General features: G+C 41.8%; 1 protein-coding gene across 1 annotated transcript; it reads left to right on the forward strand.

The window, feature by feature from the left end:
* Positions 1-2,106: 2,106 nt before the first annotated feature.
* On the forward strand, positions 2,107-15,252 carry LOC310867978 (GTP-binding protein Rheb-like; the record flags this gene model as incomplete). Its single annotated transcript, XM_083778178.1, has 8 exons — positions 2,107-2,158; positions 4,438-4,509; positions 5,969-6,036; positions 7,880-7,962; positions 10,496-10,552; positions 11,523-11,570; positions 13,582-13,663; positions 15,160-15,252. The coding sequence occupies 8 exons, from the start codon at positions 2,107-2,109 to the stop codon at positions 15,250-15,252; spliced, it is 555 nt and encodes a 184-aa protein (XP_083634304.1).
* Positions 15,253-17,015: the final 1,763 nt, after the last annotated feature.

The raw sequence follows: 17,015 nt of genomic DNA on the forward strand, positions 1-17,015 counted from the left end.
AATAATAGTTAGGCTATTACAAAACATACAGTAGCCTAACTACATTTTTGAATGCGACATTCTGCACAATGAGTACTTTTACTATTGATATAGCCTACTTCAAGTAGTACATGTTTATGCAAATTATACTTAATTCCGGACTTTACTTGTAACAGAGTAACATTGTGGTATTGATACTTTTACTTAAGTAAAACAATGGAGTACTTTTTTCCCCCAGAAATAAATAGTAACTGCATGTGGGAACTGATTTTCTGGCAAATCTAAGCTAGCAAATTTAAGACGATCTCTTCAAAGAGTACCCTCTATTAAAAAAAACATGAATTTGCACATTAAAACTATACATTAAGCATTTAAACGATGCTATAAGACACACATTATGTAAAAATGTAAAAATAAGTAATAAGTAATGTTTCTGTGTAAAGATAATCCATCTAAATGGATACATGCTATTATTCACTGGAGTGCATGGACTTTATAAAGTGGACACTGGACAAAAATCCCTGCTATGTATTGACTAGTGTAACATACGCACATGTCCGGGAGACCTCCTCTACAACACCACACCCTCCGCTAAGCAGCAGAGGTGTAAAAACTTTTTTGGCACGAGGTCAGGGATCAAAAAACTTCACATGTCCAGACTAAAGTGGAAGCTGGACAAATATCCCTGCTATGTATCGACTAGTGTGACATACGCACATGTCCGGGGAGACCTTCTCTACAACATCACACCCTCGGCTAAGCAGCAGAGGTGTAAAAAGAATAATTGCTGGTGGTGTTGTAGAGGAGGTCTCCCCGGACATGTGCGTATGTGACGTCACACTACTAGTGTGACATATGCACATGTCCGGGGAAACCTCCTCTACAACAAAAATCCCTGCTATGTATATCGACTAGTCGATACATAGCAGGGATTTTTGTCCAGTGTCCACTTTAGTCCACTTTAGTCTGGAAATGTGAAGTTCTTTTACCTGACCTCGTGCCAATTTTTTTTTTTACACCTCTGCTGCTTAGCGGAGGGTGTGTTGTAGAGGAGGTCTCCCCGGACATGTGCGTATGTCACACTAGTCGATGCATAGAAGGGATTTTTGTCCAGCGCCCAGCCCACTTTATAAAATCCATGCACTCCAGTGAATAGCATTTATCCATTTAGATAACTTTTTACGTTATTTAATTGCTTATTTAATTGCTAATTGCTTATTTTTACACAGAAACATAATGTGTGTCTTTACAATAACTGTAATGCAATAATAATACTAATGTCATGTAATACTTCGTTAATTCGTTAATTATAACGACCCTTTTATTCTGAAAGCAACCGGATGTCTTAGATTTTCTAGCTCTCAAACAGGAAATCCTAGATTTGCTAAAAAGACGGAGCCCTGCATGTGCCTCTTCCTCCTCTTCCGGTTGAAGTGTAACGTTTAGCTGACGGATCCAAACGTTTAAAGGGAGCAAATTAGACCCCGGCAACTACCGCCAGGCTATTTCTATTCTTAGCTCTATCTCGAAAGTGATGGAAAAATGTGTCTATGAACAGGTTGAAAAGTATCTTGCCAAAAAAAAAAAGTATGAGTATGGTTTAATTTTACGCTCTCAAGAGTTAAAGCAGTTAATGAGGGTCCACTTGCTTACCAACCAGCTGCATCATTTTTCTGGGGACCACCTGGCTGGAACCTCCTCAAAGCCAAACTGTTGGTCCCCGGACCACCGGTTGAAAACCATTGTTCTAGAACAATGGGGGGTAGTCAGGACGTCTCTGAATCCAATCGCAATTGCGCAGTGATACCCCATGCCAGTGTTGCCATGTCTGCTTATTATAAGCGACTTTGGGCTTTCCCCCCCTGTAAAGTTGCTTATAAATAGTATCAAGTTGCAGTTATTTGGGGCTTATTTTATTTTATTTTCTCTTTATTTTCTGGATTTGGTTTCTTATTTCTCTCACACAATCTGGCAACACTGCTCCATGCCTCTCCCTGGCCAACCAGGGCCGAGCGCTCATCAATAATGTATCGAGTTGTGGTGGATTGGGGTGTGAAGTGCTGCTGATGCTGCTCGCTGTGAGCTCTTCTGAACGCTGTGAGCTCTTCTGAATGCAGAGAGAAAAGGATGCCGCAGCCCAAATCTCGGAAAATCGCCGTATTGGGTTATAGATCCGTGGGTAAGTGCCTCATTTGGAGCAAAATGAAGCCTAGCCTACTACTGTCTGTAGCCTAGCCTACCTGATATGCTGTGGTTTAGAATAATGTGTTTTTGACGATTTGAAGCCGCATCATGAACCCTACTTAGGCTACTCATATGTGTCATCATAAATGTTTAATTTGCGTTATCAGAGTTCATCGTTGGTCACGAACATGACCAATGTCACACACTTTGAGCGCTTAATTTGTTCGTACCTTAACATGTTCTAAAAGTGTGTCTGTAACATTTAAATGTATTATTTAGGGGGAATATATGAATCTCAGTAGGACTGCACTACAGCTGTTTTCAACCAACCATTTTGCCCCAGTTGTCAAACTGCTCTAACCAATCCACCCGGAGTCCTTATTTTGGGCATAGGCAAAAAAAAAAAAAGAATAGCTAAATAACTATTGTAAAATTAAGTACACACAGTCCACAACACATGTTGTGAGCATATAGATTGGCATATCTATAGATTGGCATATAGATTATAATCACTTGATTAACCTTTAGCATCCCCATGGGGGAATATTTAGCCAAAAATAGCCAATCTACAAGCTCACAACGTACATGGCAAGCCGACGAAAATGAATTAATATGTATTTGGCCCCAGATTTCCACCTGGAAATATGTTGTGGTATGCACAGACCTCCGGCATAATTATTCACAAAATAACTGAACTACAAGCTCACTACATGTGGCATCGTGCCGAGTTGTGCAATAGTAGAACGGCTATTTTGAAATAACTAATTTATATAGGGGTTGAAGTGGCTGAAATAGCCGATCGACAAGCTCACAATGCATTGCAATGCATTGTGAGCTTGTAGATCGGCTATTTTCAAAAGGCCGAATGGCTGAAGAGGTTCATGTATGTCATGTGTTTTGTAATAATAGCCTAATCAAAATCTACAAAGCAGTAACAATGGTTTTCAAAAAGTAGTAGTAGTAAAAGTGCAATCAACGTTTGCTTCTGAGATGTGTACAGTGGAGTAGTACAAGTACTGAAAATTAGAAATACTATACGGTCAAAGTAAAAGTACCTCAAAATTGTACTTTACTCACTGGAACCACTTGACAGTAATGACTAATAGTGTAGTCTCATTAGCATGCTAACCTGCCGTGCCAGGCTGCAGTCTATAGACCGATTCCGTACCGGTTTCATGGTCGCAGCCTACGTATTTCCTGTAGGCGGACTCGACGTAGCTGCGGGGGTAAAACCCTCACCAGGCGCACCTCTTCCACTACAGTGAACGGCAGAGTGACTGATGTTAGTTTGCCTCAAACTTGACTCCTTTACCTGCTTTTTTACTAACACTAACATTACAAAGATGCCCAGAACATCGAGATGAACCTGTGTAGTTTATGGCTGCTCCAACAGTAGTGGCAACATAACAAATAAAATAAAACGGAATGTCTAATATCCACCGCGATGGCTGAGACCAGAGCCATTGAGTAATGGTTGAGACAAAGCAGTGAAGAATCCTGCAAGATACATAATTTCAGTCTTACCCAATACCCAATCTTTCTGTTTTATGAACACAAGGCTGCTGTATTTTATACCTCATACTAAGCATTTAAAGTATGAGGTATAAAGAACAGCAGCCTTGTGTTAATAAAACAGAAATATTTGGTATTGGGTAAGACTGGCGTTATGTATCTTTCACTGCTTTGTCTCAACCATTGCTCAATGGCTCTGGTCTCCGCCACCGCGGTGGATATTAGACATTCCGTTTTTATTTTATTTTTATGTTGCCACTACTGTTGGAGCAGCCATAAACTACACAGGTTCATCTCGATGTTCTGGGCATCTTTGTAATGTTAGTGTTAGTAAAAAAGCAGGTAAAGGAGTAAAGTTTGAGGCAAACTAATATCAGTCACTCTGCCGTTCACTGTAGTGGAAGAGGTGCGCCTGGTGAGGGTTTTCCCCCCGCAGCTACGTCGAGTCCGCCTACAGGAAATACGTAGGCTGCGACCATGAGACCCGCTACGAAATCGGTCTATAGACGTCCTGATGCTGGACCAGGCCGTGACACGCTCACTCCTTCCCCAGTGAGCATCATGGCAGCCTGCATGTAGCAGACAACGTGGCTATACGGAAATGTCTACCACGTGGCTCTGCAAGAGGCCATAGCCATCTGTGTGTCAGATGATCAGAGGATTCTGGTTCATTGTTGAGCTGATCTTGACCTGGAGTGTGTGTGTGTGTGTGCGTGCGTGCGTGCGTGCGTGCGTGTGTGTGTGTGTGTTCTCTACAACCAGGGAAGTCTTCACTGACTATCCAATTTGTGGAAGGACAGTTTGTTGACTCCTACGACCCCACCATAGAGAACAGTAAGTTGTGTGTGTGTGTGTGTGTGTGTGTGTGTGTGTGTGTGTGTGTGTGTGTGTGTGTGTGTGTGTGTGTGTGTGTGTGTGTGTGTGCGTTCGTGCGTGCGTGCGTGCAACTTTGTGGTGATAGGACCCCGGTTACATCACTGTGGTAAGTCCAGTTGTAAACATAAACGGAACACAAAATAAATAGAATTTGCATTTATAAATACTTATAGTTGTGTTATGCAAACAAGCTGATCTACAAGCTAAACAATGGCCTGAAGTAGAACAATTTCTCCAAATCGAATCCCGGCTCCTCCTGTCTACATATCGAAGTGCCCTTGAGCAAGACACTGAACCCCACATTGCCTCCAATGAGTCGGTCGGTGTGAGCTCGCCACCATTGGTGTGTTAATGTGGGAAGTGAGGACGCTGGCGTCGACTGTTCGCTGCTTCACCTCCCAATGTATGAATGAATGAATCATTGTAGCGCTTTGAGTAGGCTACTTTGAAAAGTGGTATAAAAATAATGTACACATTCTATCGACTGTAAACTGTGTAAACACAACAGGTCTTGGTTAACGTAATTCGGACTCCCCCAGCTAACATTGTGACGGTCAAATGTCCTCAAAACACTATTTAAAATCAAAAAAGTATGATGTGTAATTGCGAACGCAGTGATTGCGAACTCAGTGAGCACTAACTATGAGACCCTGCAGATCATGTCTGTCTGTGTGTCTGTGTGTCTGTCCCGCTGTGACACCACCCGCCCGCCACCAGAGGGCGCAGCTGTAGCACACACACACACACACACACACACAACCACACACAGTAGAAAACTTAAAAAAAATACTAACTAAAAAGAAAAAAAAAGTACGTAATTTATTCTAATTGTTGTTATTGCAATTTACGAGCTGCGTTCGCTTCCCGCGTTTGCGCGTCTTACTTGTGGTAAATTCAATCAAAACCTTTACTGGAGCAGGGAATCCCAGGAATTGTACTATGACTATGAGAGATATTATGTGGCTTGTGAATATAGACTATAGCTGTCCGGACAATTATTGTCCCATGGAAGGTTGTAAAGAGGATGAAATCTTAGAGCACTTAATGCTGGACTCTTATCGATTCAAGGAGGTATGGTGAATGAAAGACACATGTCTTTTTTTCCTGTATGGAATATTTCAAGAACACATGCTCAGCATATTGGAATTGTAGAATGCTTATAGACTTATTATTTTTTACATGACGTGATCTTCTCTATTAATCTTGGATTCATGTTCCTTTAAAAGAACAATCACACTAACAAGTTGAACTTCTCTTCAAATGTCATTTAACCACTTAAACCTGCAACTTAAGTGGATTTGTACTTCGGTCGGCTCTTCTTTTTCCCTCTACACCAAACCTTTTTGACAAAAATAGCAGATACAAGCTCACAATGAATTTCTCTCTCTCTCTCTCTCTCTATCTCTCTCTCTCTCAGCGTTTACTAAGACGATAACGGTCAACGGACAAGAGTATCACCTACAGCTGGTTGACACAGCCGGTCAGGTGAGCTCGCAATCAGGTGTCCAATCGTAGGGGCTCAGCCAAATTCATGTGAATGGGTGCAGGCACACTTCACACACCAAGAGATGGCAAGAAAACTAGTCCAGGCGTCTCTTCCTGGTTTTTAAACAGCTGGTGGATGGAAATGGCGCCAGTACACAGTTTGTATAGCTAAGTTGAAGTCATGCTGCCTGTGCACTAGCGTCATGTCCATCCACCAAGTGTTTAAAAACCCAGAAGAGACGCCTGGACTATTCACCTTTTTCCTAGGCTGTGTGTGTGTTCCACTTCCTGTTGATTTCATCGACCAGTTTCATTGGATTTCATTGGATCAAATTGACAGGAAGTGGAACACACACAGCCTAGGAAACAGGTGAATAGGCATTTTTCACCTTGTGACTATAGAGCACCGAAGTCTGACTTTCAGTAGAGGGCGTCTGTCCCCAGGTTCATGTATGTTTTTAGTTGCATTGTAATCCCCATAGGGGGGATTTTAGATCGCTTCATATAAGAACTGTGTTTGAAAAATAAACATGTCATCCCGGCCGCTTCACTCATATGGATATGAAGAATCAACTGACTGAGAGAAAACGCTAATGTTACTGCTGCTGAATTAGTTAGATTTTCGCTAGAAGCAGACTGTATCATATATGAGTGACTGACTGTTGCAAACGATACAGAGACACCTCCCTGACAATAACGCCGAGACAGCTTGTTTATTTTTGGACCACAACGCTTATAGTAGACGATATTAAGATCACCCCATGTTATTCTCCATAGAGAAATTACTTCCGCGAACCAGGGGAATCGAAGGGATGGGCGAGTTACGTCAGGACTTCGGTGCTCTATTGAGGTCTTTCCTTGAGGTTATTCCTCACTGTGCATAATATACACAGATGCATCCAACGTCTATATAATGCCATCCACCTTCAGATGTTTCCCTCACTTGAGTCTTTTCCTTCCTTACTTATACTTGAGGACACATCGAGAGACGTGAGGAAACGATGCAAGGAGAGGAAGTATGGTAATACAGTATAACATAAAAAGTAGAGATGGGTCACATCGGCCAATACCGATTCCTATATATAACATTATTAGATTATATTACATTATGTATTTTGAACTCATTGCTGAATTCTGATTTTTTTGTTTTGCTGGTGAAAGTAGATGGTACGCCCCCCTCCCCACTAACAGTTGCCACTCGTAAAGAGAGAGAGACAGGCTGACTTGCTGCTCTGCAAGGACAAAGCTATTGACGGACGGTCACATTATTATTGCGTCATCGATATTGGTGAAAGTAATCTGTATCCTTTCAATACAGATATGGCATTTTCATGGCCGATTTCGATATGCTACCGATTATATCGTACATCTCAAATAAAAACACATCCTCAGCTTGCTGACGGACGGAGTGCAATATTCACTCTCTGGGGGCTAGCTTGTAGGGGCTAGTCCAATTGTAATTTGCGGACAGCTGCTTTCTTTTTTAGGTCAGTTTTGAATGTGGATAGGGAATTGTGAAGTTTGATTGGTTGCTGGTATAGGGCGTTCCACATTGCGAGTGCGGACAGTTTCTTAAGACTGTTTGCCGTGAGTCCGCACCGTCCTTAAATTCCATAAACTACTGTCTGTGTAGAGCACGCTTTAGCTCGGGACTTCAGTCCTAGAGTATTAGTAGCACAAGATCAAACATGTATACGCTGAAGGAAAGAGAATAAGAGTAAAAATGAAAAGTCGAGAGTGGCCATCTGGCATCTAGGGGTGTCAAACTAGCTGTGTGTGTGTGTGTGTGTGTTTGTGTGTGTGTGTGTGTGTGTGTGTGTGTGTGTGTGTGTGTGTTTTCCAGGATGAGTACTCTATCTTTCCACAGAGTTACACCATAGACGTGGACGGATACATTTTGCTCTACTCTGTCACATCATACAAAAGGTTTGTTCGCTCACTTACTTTGCACATTTAATTAACATTAAGTGATACATGGTGACGTATAGGTTAGGTTAAGCACATAAAATGATTAAAATCATCCCCTGCACCCTTAGTGATGATTAACCACATATATTATACACACTTTTCCGGGGGAAAGCTTTCATTGAAAATAGCAAATCGACAACCTCACAAGGCGTTGCAATGTGATGCGTTTGTGAGCTTATCGACCTGCTATTGTCAGCAAAAGCTTGTCCATACAATAACAGAAAATGTACTAATATAGATAACCATACATACCATACATGGTTTAAGGCTTTAAGTGGTTAATGCATTACTGTTATGATGTCTCTGCTATCTGCCCTTCTGTGGTCTGCACATGTGAGTGACTCAGATGTGAGTGAAAGAAGAAGTTAACCCAAAAAGTAGTGTGGTTGTCAAAGTCTTAAGAACAGCGGCAAAAGACAGCGCAATGTAGTGGGAATAGACTGAAGTCCAGAAAAGATCTTAGTTGAATGTATTCTGACTGAGTTTATTAACATGATGCCAAAGCATTCATATACATACAGATGCTAAGAACTAAGAAACACCTCCGTGTCAGTCACGTGAGGTTATTAATTGGCGGGATCATAGGTGTCGAACACTTAACGGTGCGTTCACACGGGCAGACGCAACGACGCAAGGACACGTCGTGAGTTGATTTGGAGCACCTACATGCATGATTGCGTCTTTGCAACGTCATGTCGCTGGCTTCCATTGGCAATGAATTGTAGACTGCATCTTTTACATTTGCCCGTGTGAACGCACCATAAGATCAGATGTATACATAGAGATAGATGCAACAGCAGGTCATAAGTTCATAAAGTAAGTCCCGAGTAGACGAGAGGCACCCCTGGTTGCCAGGCAGCCAGGTTTCCTGCGTGGCTTCCCTGTTCAAACGAATTGCTGCAGTTTGAGGGAAATGACCAAGCAACACGTACAAGCAACAGAGATAACATCATATTCATATAGGTGTTTGCAGACAGGGCGATAAACATCATAACTATGTTTAGTCTAGTAAGTGTGGCTACTTGGGGAAGTTGGGGCCCTATTTTTGTCAGTGCTAAACCCCTTATCCATAAACTGCTTTCCCTTTTCTTTTTTACTAATTTGAAAAACATAAAAATTGTTTAATTAGCCGACCTACATCAACATGTTGTGAGCTTTTAGATTGGCTATTTGAACTATATGTTTTTCCAAATAGAAATAAAGTCAAAGTAGTTTAGGAATAAGGGGTTTAGCACTGACAGAAATAGGGCCCTTGTTTCTAAGCAGTCAGCAATTACGTTAGATCACTTATAACGGTTACAACAATTGAGTACCACAGACGAAAAACAGTCTAAGTCCAAATTTCATTCTGACCCCTCCACGAAAAGGCCTCGTTGTCCTGAACCCTTATCTATAATTTATACATTATGGATCAATAGTGTGGACATAGACTGTTTTTCGTCTGTGGCATTCAATTAAATAAACCAATTATAGCAAAAATGAGGGAGGTGGTGGGTCAGTTCAGAATCACTACAGAAATCAGTAAATAAGTTTAACTGTGATTTAATAAACTCAAATTTTCAATAACAAAATAGTCACAAAATAAAATAAACCGCCTCAAAAGGGATGGGTGTGAAACTCAAGTGTCCTGGCACTGTCCAAAGCTAAACCTAAATGTCCACAAAATAAATCCAAAATGGAACCCAGTCAATGCTGTGTAGTGGCAAGTCTCCTCTTACCACCCTTTACACGCTTATGCAAAGTCCGTCCTCGATCGAAATCCAAACTCCCGGAATGGAAAGAAGGCCTTTAAATCCAAAGGTAAAATCCAAATTCAGGGAAATAATCCAAATGGCTGTATGGCAAGACTTGGGAAATACTCCTCTTGCCTCCTCAGTAGACTGTCTGTCTCTCTGCACCTCCACTCTGGACTGACAGAGTCAATCCCTCCAGGTGGCCCAAACAATGTGATTGCCCCTCACTCCATCAGCCAGGTGAGCTGTGGGCGGGGCTTCCCAATCACTGCCTGTTGCCATAGCAACACATGTATTCAACTGGTTTCTCATGGCATATAGTCCAGCAGATAACTAGAAACATTTCATAGCTCAGCCGATTGGTAGGAAATAATAAAATACATGAAAAATGGTGCATAGCAAACAAAAAATGCATGGAACCAATGTGACTCTGGGCACAGATGTTACACACTTCCATAAGACATAGATGTTAGTTTGACGCTTAAAAAGGTCAAAAGGTTACAGGATGCTCATGTCCAGACAGGTAGAATGAGAGTGTGTCCAGACATTCATTGGATTAATTCATAACAATTACTAATTGGAAGGGCCAGGAGATCACCTCCATCCTCTGCAGATGTACTAGTTATATTGTTAGCGTACTCTACCATACAGATTGGCTAATAGAAGGTTTTATTTGTGAAATAAATGGACTAAATAATTGGCTTTAACTTGAGTGCCTGCATGATCTTTGTTTTTTCCTCGTGTGTTTTCTGCTGCAGTTTTGAAGTAGTCCGCGTTATCCATGAAAAGCTTCTAGACATGGTGGGAAACGTACAGTATGTATTCGTCACACTCTACTTCACCCCTTAGCACTCCTTTTCGCTGCAGGACCTCACCCCCTAGCACTCACTATATACTCTTCATACTCCACCTCGCCCCCTAGCACTCACTATATACTATTCAGACTCCACCTCGCCCCCTAGCACTCACTATATACTCTTCATACTCCACCTCACCCCCTAGCACTCACTATATACTATTCATACTCCACCTCACCCCCTAGCACTCATTATATACTCTTCAGACTCCACCTCGCCCCCTAGCACTCACTATATACTCTTCAGACTCCACCTCACCTCCTAGTACTCACCACTCTTTAGACCCCTCCTCCTCAACCACCCCCTATAGCACTCCTCATTCCTTCTATCACATATTGATCTACAAGCTCACAATGTGTCGCGGTGTGACACATTGTGTAGATCTGTAGATCTGCTATTTTCAAAAGATGTTAAAACATTTTGATAACTTGAAATGGGACATTCTGCACAATGGGTACTTTTGGTGCTTAAAAGTACATTTTGTTATGCCAAAAGGTTTGTAGGCTACTTTTACTCAAGTACATTTTTAATTCTGGACTAGCTTTTACTTGTACGAGAGTATTTCTTATTGATACTTTTACTTAAATAGAAAATGTGAGTACTTTTTCCACCACTGTCTATATATTTTTAATAGATGCTAGTTATTCTGTGCAGATATATCTTTGTTACTTGTTCACATTATGTTGCTGACATGGAGACATCACATGTTTGCTTGGCCACAGATGCTAAGTTATTTTAATAAGCATTTTATGTAGACAGAAAGATGCTAAACAACATGCTGATAGATTACTAGATTATTTGAATAACAAAGTATTGATTATAAATGAATCGATTAGATCGATTAACTGTTGCACCTCTAAGCAGCAATATCTTATCAGATGACTGGCATGAAACTACTATTCCTGTCTGTCTGTCTGTCTGTCTACAGAGTACCCATTAGTTTAGTAGGAAACAAGAAAGATTTGCACATGGAAAGGTATGCTACCACTTCAATCTCCTCCCTCTCTTTTTTTGTCTGTCTGTCTGTACACACGCACGCACGCCCGCACACACACGAGCTGCAGTATAGTGGCCATAGCAAAATCTAGGTGTAGCAACTGGACCCTGCCGCAAAGTGCTGCAGTGTGTGTGTGTGTGTGTGTGTGTGTGTGTGTGTGTGTGTGTGTGTGTGTGCGTGCGCGTGAGAGTGATCCAATTAGAGCAGTGAGAGATGCTTTTACAGCAGAAGGATGTATTATTAAAGTGATTCAATTAAGAAGAGAAGATAGGACAAGGGATTAGAGAAAAGGAAAGGAGAGGAAAGACGGGAGGAGAGGGGAGGGGAGAGGAGAGGAGAAAGGAGAGAAGAGAACTATAGAGAGATATGGAGAGCTGCAGGGTGATCAATAAATCAGGGAGATCAAATCACAGCGGGGAGCAGAGGAGAGAACCTCTAAGAAAAACAAGAAGAAAGAAAAACACATGAGGAAAGATGAGAAGGGAAACAGAGCGTGACATTTAAGGAGAGAGAGAGAGGGGGGGGGGGGGGGAGGGCTGGAACAGAAGACGAGGAGGATGAGACATACAGTATAGTGAAAAGAGCTCATCTGCTCTATGGTTTATTCTATTCTGTTCATTCCCTTCTTTCCTCTCAAACACTTATGTTCATGCCAGCTACTTAAGCCCTAATTTTATACTTCCTTTTTCAACCGAATACACAGGACCAGTGGACCACAATTTAATTTTATTTCGCACATATGTAGTGTATCACAGTAGCCTACAGTACAAATGATATCATGGTATAATAATGTATTTATCATTTATAATTAATTTGATACACCCATGGTCGAAAAGGAGCAGGAAGAAGAATAAATTCCCCACCAGGAGCTTTTTGTGTTGTCCTTTTAGCCGGGGGGCATCCTTTTGTCCGACGGGGCATACGTCCGACACTGCGCTGGGGGTCGGGAGAGGGTTGCGGTTAGGTTTATGTGTCTGCCCCGGGGGAGGTTAGGGTTAGGGTGAGGGAGGAGGTAGGTTGTCGATCGGACCAATGCTCCGTCGGATCAAAGTATAGTAACCCTTTTAGCCAATGTCTGAATGTATAGAGCGTCGCAGTCCCGCCCCCTTTCATGACGACACCAGGCCCAGGAAATGATTCCCAATGCATTTTCCCCATAGACATTTTAAAAAGTATTTATTTAAAGACCTTTTAAGCGGCATACGCAGCCAACGCGAGTCGTGACAAATCATGACAAACACAATATTTTGGACCAAACAAATAATTACAAAGAAGACATTTCTAATTATTTGTTCGGCCCAAAACATTGTGTTTATTGTTATGATTTGTCACGACAAGAGTTGGCTTTGTCCGCGGCGTAAACGTCTTTAAATAAATACGTTTTGAAAAGTCAGTGAGGAAAATGAACGGGGAATTATTTTCCGGGTCTCTCGAGGGGCGTGGTTTTCTGGCTCCACTGAAAAATCGCCCATTAATTTCTCCCATCGAGATTTACAAAAATATAGCAATTATTTTACTCCCATAGAATCATGTCCAGGGTCCTGGTGAATCATGACTATAGCACCTTTGATTCTGTGAATGAAATCTAAATGAAAACGCAAAACAAATGGTTTTATGGTCATGAGTCACCAGGATCCTGGACGACTTGGTTCTAGCCACAAAACCACGCCCACTGCTATACCCTATACCTCGCACCATTAACATTTCTGACTAATAAAGTATGAAATCAATCAATCAAGCAATCAATCAAACTGATCATGTGACCCAGGGAACGCCACACCGTCCTGACTAAAGAATCAACCTGGGGCCCATTGTCGGGTCGAGTGGGGGGATATGGGCTAGAATTGATCTATACAAACTCACAACATTGCAAGCTTGGGTATCTGCTATTTTCGTTTTCTCATTTAGGGAATTTCTTTGATTAGGCCTATCTTAAACCCCTTGTTTTATCGATTTATTTAACTCACTCCTCTCCTCTTCTCTCTTCCAGAGTGATTAGTTTTGAGGAAGGCAAGGCCTTGGCTGAGTCTTGGAACGCTGCCTTCCTTGAGTCATCAGCCAAAGAGAACCAGGTTAACAAACCAGACACACACACATGCACGCTGCGGCAAGCACACACACAGCATCAGAAGAAGCACAGTATCCGTGGACTATGCTTAAATAGTTTGCATTGAAAACATAAAGAACCAAGAGACTGAAGATTATGCTTAATATGATATTATTGAAGAAACAAAAGTAAAATAAACAACATCAATCAATTCAGATATAAACAAAGTAATTCAACCCAAAAGTATAGACTCAGTCAATTGTTCATGGTTTGTCCAAAGTCAAAGTCAGTTCAAGGTCAGAGGGGTAATGTGAGGCAGTTTCTGAGAGTGTATGCAGCAGTTATGGGGGGGGGGGGGAAGTGTGTGTGTGAGTGAAGCAGAGATCCTACCGTCCAGGTAGGACAGAAACAGGTGATCGCTCTGGGACCTAGCTCGCCATTGTGTTCATCATCATCGTCATGGGGTTTCATGAACTAATGGGAAAAAACCTGGCCTGAACACAAAAAGGCCAAATTAAATATCGTACCAAAATAATAATTAAAGTAGCTGATCTACAACAGCATAGAAATCAAACAATCATTTACAAATGTCAAATCAAATAATCTTTTACGTTTCAAACTTCAAATTAAAATAACCAAAACCAAACAAAAAACTTCAAGTGCTACAGCTCATCCAGCTCATCAGTTCGGTTCATCAGTATGTATTTGGAGGTCTAAAACCAATCATCAGTGTCAGTGTTAATATAATGAATTGTAAGGAAGAGTAAAAATGGTAAAATGTTTGTAGAGGAAAGGGATACATACAGACCTGCCACAGCCAGTGATGTGCACCTCACTGACTGAGACAAAAGTGCTGTGCTTTATACTAGGGTGTGGTGATGATTGCTGATTGAAACTGGTGTGACTGAGTGAGTGAGTGATCGGTGTGATGAGCTGTGAACTGATGCAGATGGTACAGTGACCATACAAATGCATGCATACTGATGAAGATGGTACCGTGACCATACAAACAGATACAAATACAGACATACAATTATAAACCTGGGTTACAGAAGCAAGAAAAAAATACTTCTTCTTGACCTGAATGGGAACTAATATTCAGATTAGAAGATGCAGATGTGACATAAACCATCATAAAATAATAAAATACAGAACGGAACCAGTTCTAGAACCGAAGTTATTTTGGTGGAAAAGGGGCCCCTGTGTCATAGCAACACATGGCCACCCCTATATCCTTTGGAGCTAGTAACATACTCCCTGTCTCCGGGGCACATATACGTTGGTCCGACATGCAACAGTCTGACACATACGTGAGTCGGACAAATGCGTGGCTGTTTAACTTAAGACTCACCCGGGGCTCCCGACTAGTGTTGCCGGTTAAAACTCACCCGTGGCTTCCCTGTGAGGTTAGGGTTTGGGGTAGCGTGTCGGACTAATGCCTGTCGGACTGTTTAATACGTCGGAACAAACACATCATGCACTACCATGTCTCCTGACTCTGTGTACTTTGTGTGTTGCCAGACGGCGGTAGAGGTGTTCAGGAGAATCATCATGGAGGTGGAGAAGATGGAGGCGGGACAACCCCAGGGTCCAACGTCCTGCTCTGTGATGTAGTCAGTCCAGTGTCGAGGAGGTCAAACAAACGCATGTCCAATGCAGACAGAACTGTGGCTCTGCCTGACTCAGCCTGCTGGACAGGAACCTATATAGCCTCTGTTTAGAGGTGCACATTACAATAATATCCTCAGTGTTCATTTAAAGCAGGGGTCTTCAACTTTTTTTTTTTTTTAGGCCAATGTTCCCTTAGCCGAGAGGGAGGCGAAGCAGGGGCATACAGTTACATACAGGGTGCGTTCGGAAATACGGACCAGGAATGTGCAGAGCACACAGAGTGTGGCTTTTTTTTAATACAAACGACCAGTTAAAACAGGTCGTTTTAACCAGTTAAAACATGTGCCAAGGTAAATGGTGAACACTTGTATGGTGATGTACTAAATTTTCGCCCCCGGGGAGCACCCGAGGCACCGCAGTGACACACACGCACACTGGACAACCACAACTGCTGAGTAGGGTCAGTCAGTGCGGTCACTCAGCACGCGCTAGATTTTCGAATGACAATGCACCCTGTGCACTGAATAAACGAACGACAAGTGGACACACCAGCGCACTCAGTGTGAATTTCCAAACGCACCCATAGTATAAAATTATGTTGCTTTTTTTAAGTCTTCCATTCAACTTGATAAGAGGTTTTCAACTAGCCGATCTACATCGAGGCATTGTGAGCTTGTAGATCGGCTATTTGAACTATTTTAAAAGGGTTTTTTAAATAGTAAAACATGGCACATTAGTTTAGGGATAAGGGTTAAGGGGTAGCGCAATATAGCCCTATGGACCCCATAGTCTCAACTTGGGAACTACATTCCCTAAACTTCTTTGCATTTTTTTACTATTTAAAAAATTGTTCAATCAAAAATGTTTTTTTTTCTTCTCCAAAATAGTAAAAAAGGCAAAGATGTTTAGGGATAAGGGGTAAGGAACTGACGAAAAGAAAAAAAATAATGAAATAGAAGTATCTGCACACTGTAAAACTTTGTAAAGCTTGCAGTTCAGCCTTTATTATAGACTAACCTTTCGACACAGAGTCTTCATCAGTGTGTGGACTTCTAAATTTTATATTGCCTTGTCCACGGTTTGGTCCTGCGCCTGACATCCAGTAGATGTGCCAGTTCTAGTCCTTCTCTACGGACGGAAATAGGGCCCTACAGAGATTTGACTATGGGCTGCCTCCAAGTGATGCTGCAGCACTAGCATCAGTGTTGTGTACATTATAAACATGTGTTTGTTTACACATTATCTGTGCTAATAATGTTGGATGTTCCTGTCACAGAGAAATGTGTTGGTAGGACCTCCATGGGGGTCCGGGGACACCCTGTTGAAGACCCCGGATTATACGTTAACACTTTTCTCAAAACAAATCATTAAAAGACAGCAATTGCATCCACAGAGATTTTAAAAAGGCTGTGGATTTAAAATGTTGCAATGATTATGAGTGCGAAATAATAATTTTTAATAATTTCGTCGCTCTGGCAATGCTCCAGAATTATAGTTTTGTTTAAATTGTGTATGGTATTTTTCCCCTAAATAATATTCTTCTAAAACAGCCATTATGTGCTCTACCTAATTGCTGGTAACAGGGAAGTAAGGAACCTCACACAACAGAGATGTGTAAAATCAGACACCTAGTGGCTGAATGTTGTCTAGTGCTCCTTTAACTGAGAGTGCACAGAAACCAAATGGACCTGTCTGTCAAGGGTCCATGTGTGCATTCTGTCTGAGTTTCAAATGGATAAATTAACACTGAGGATTTTATTGTGTGG

This window comes from Protomyctophum parallelum, assembly GCF_964188405.1.
Source record: "Protomyctophum parallelum genome assembly, chromosome: 12".
Lineage (NCBI taxonomy): Eukaryota > Metazoa > Chordata > Actinopteri > Myctophiformes > Myctophidae > Protomyctophum > Protomyctophum parallelum.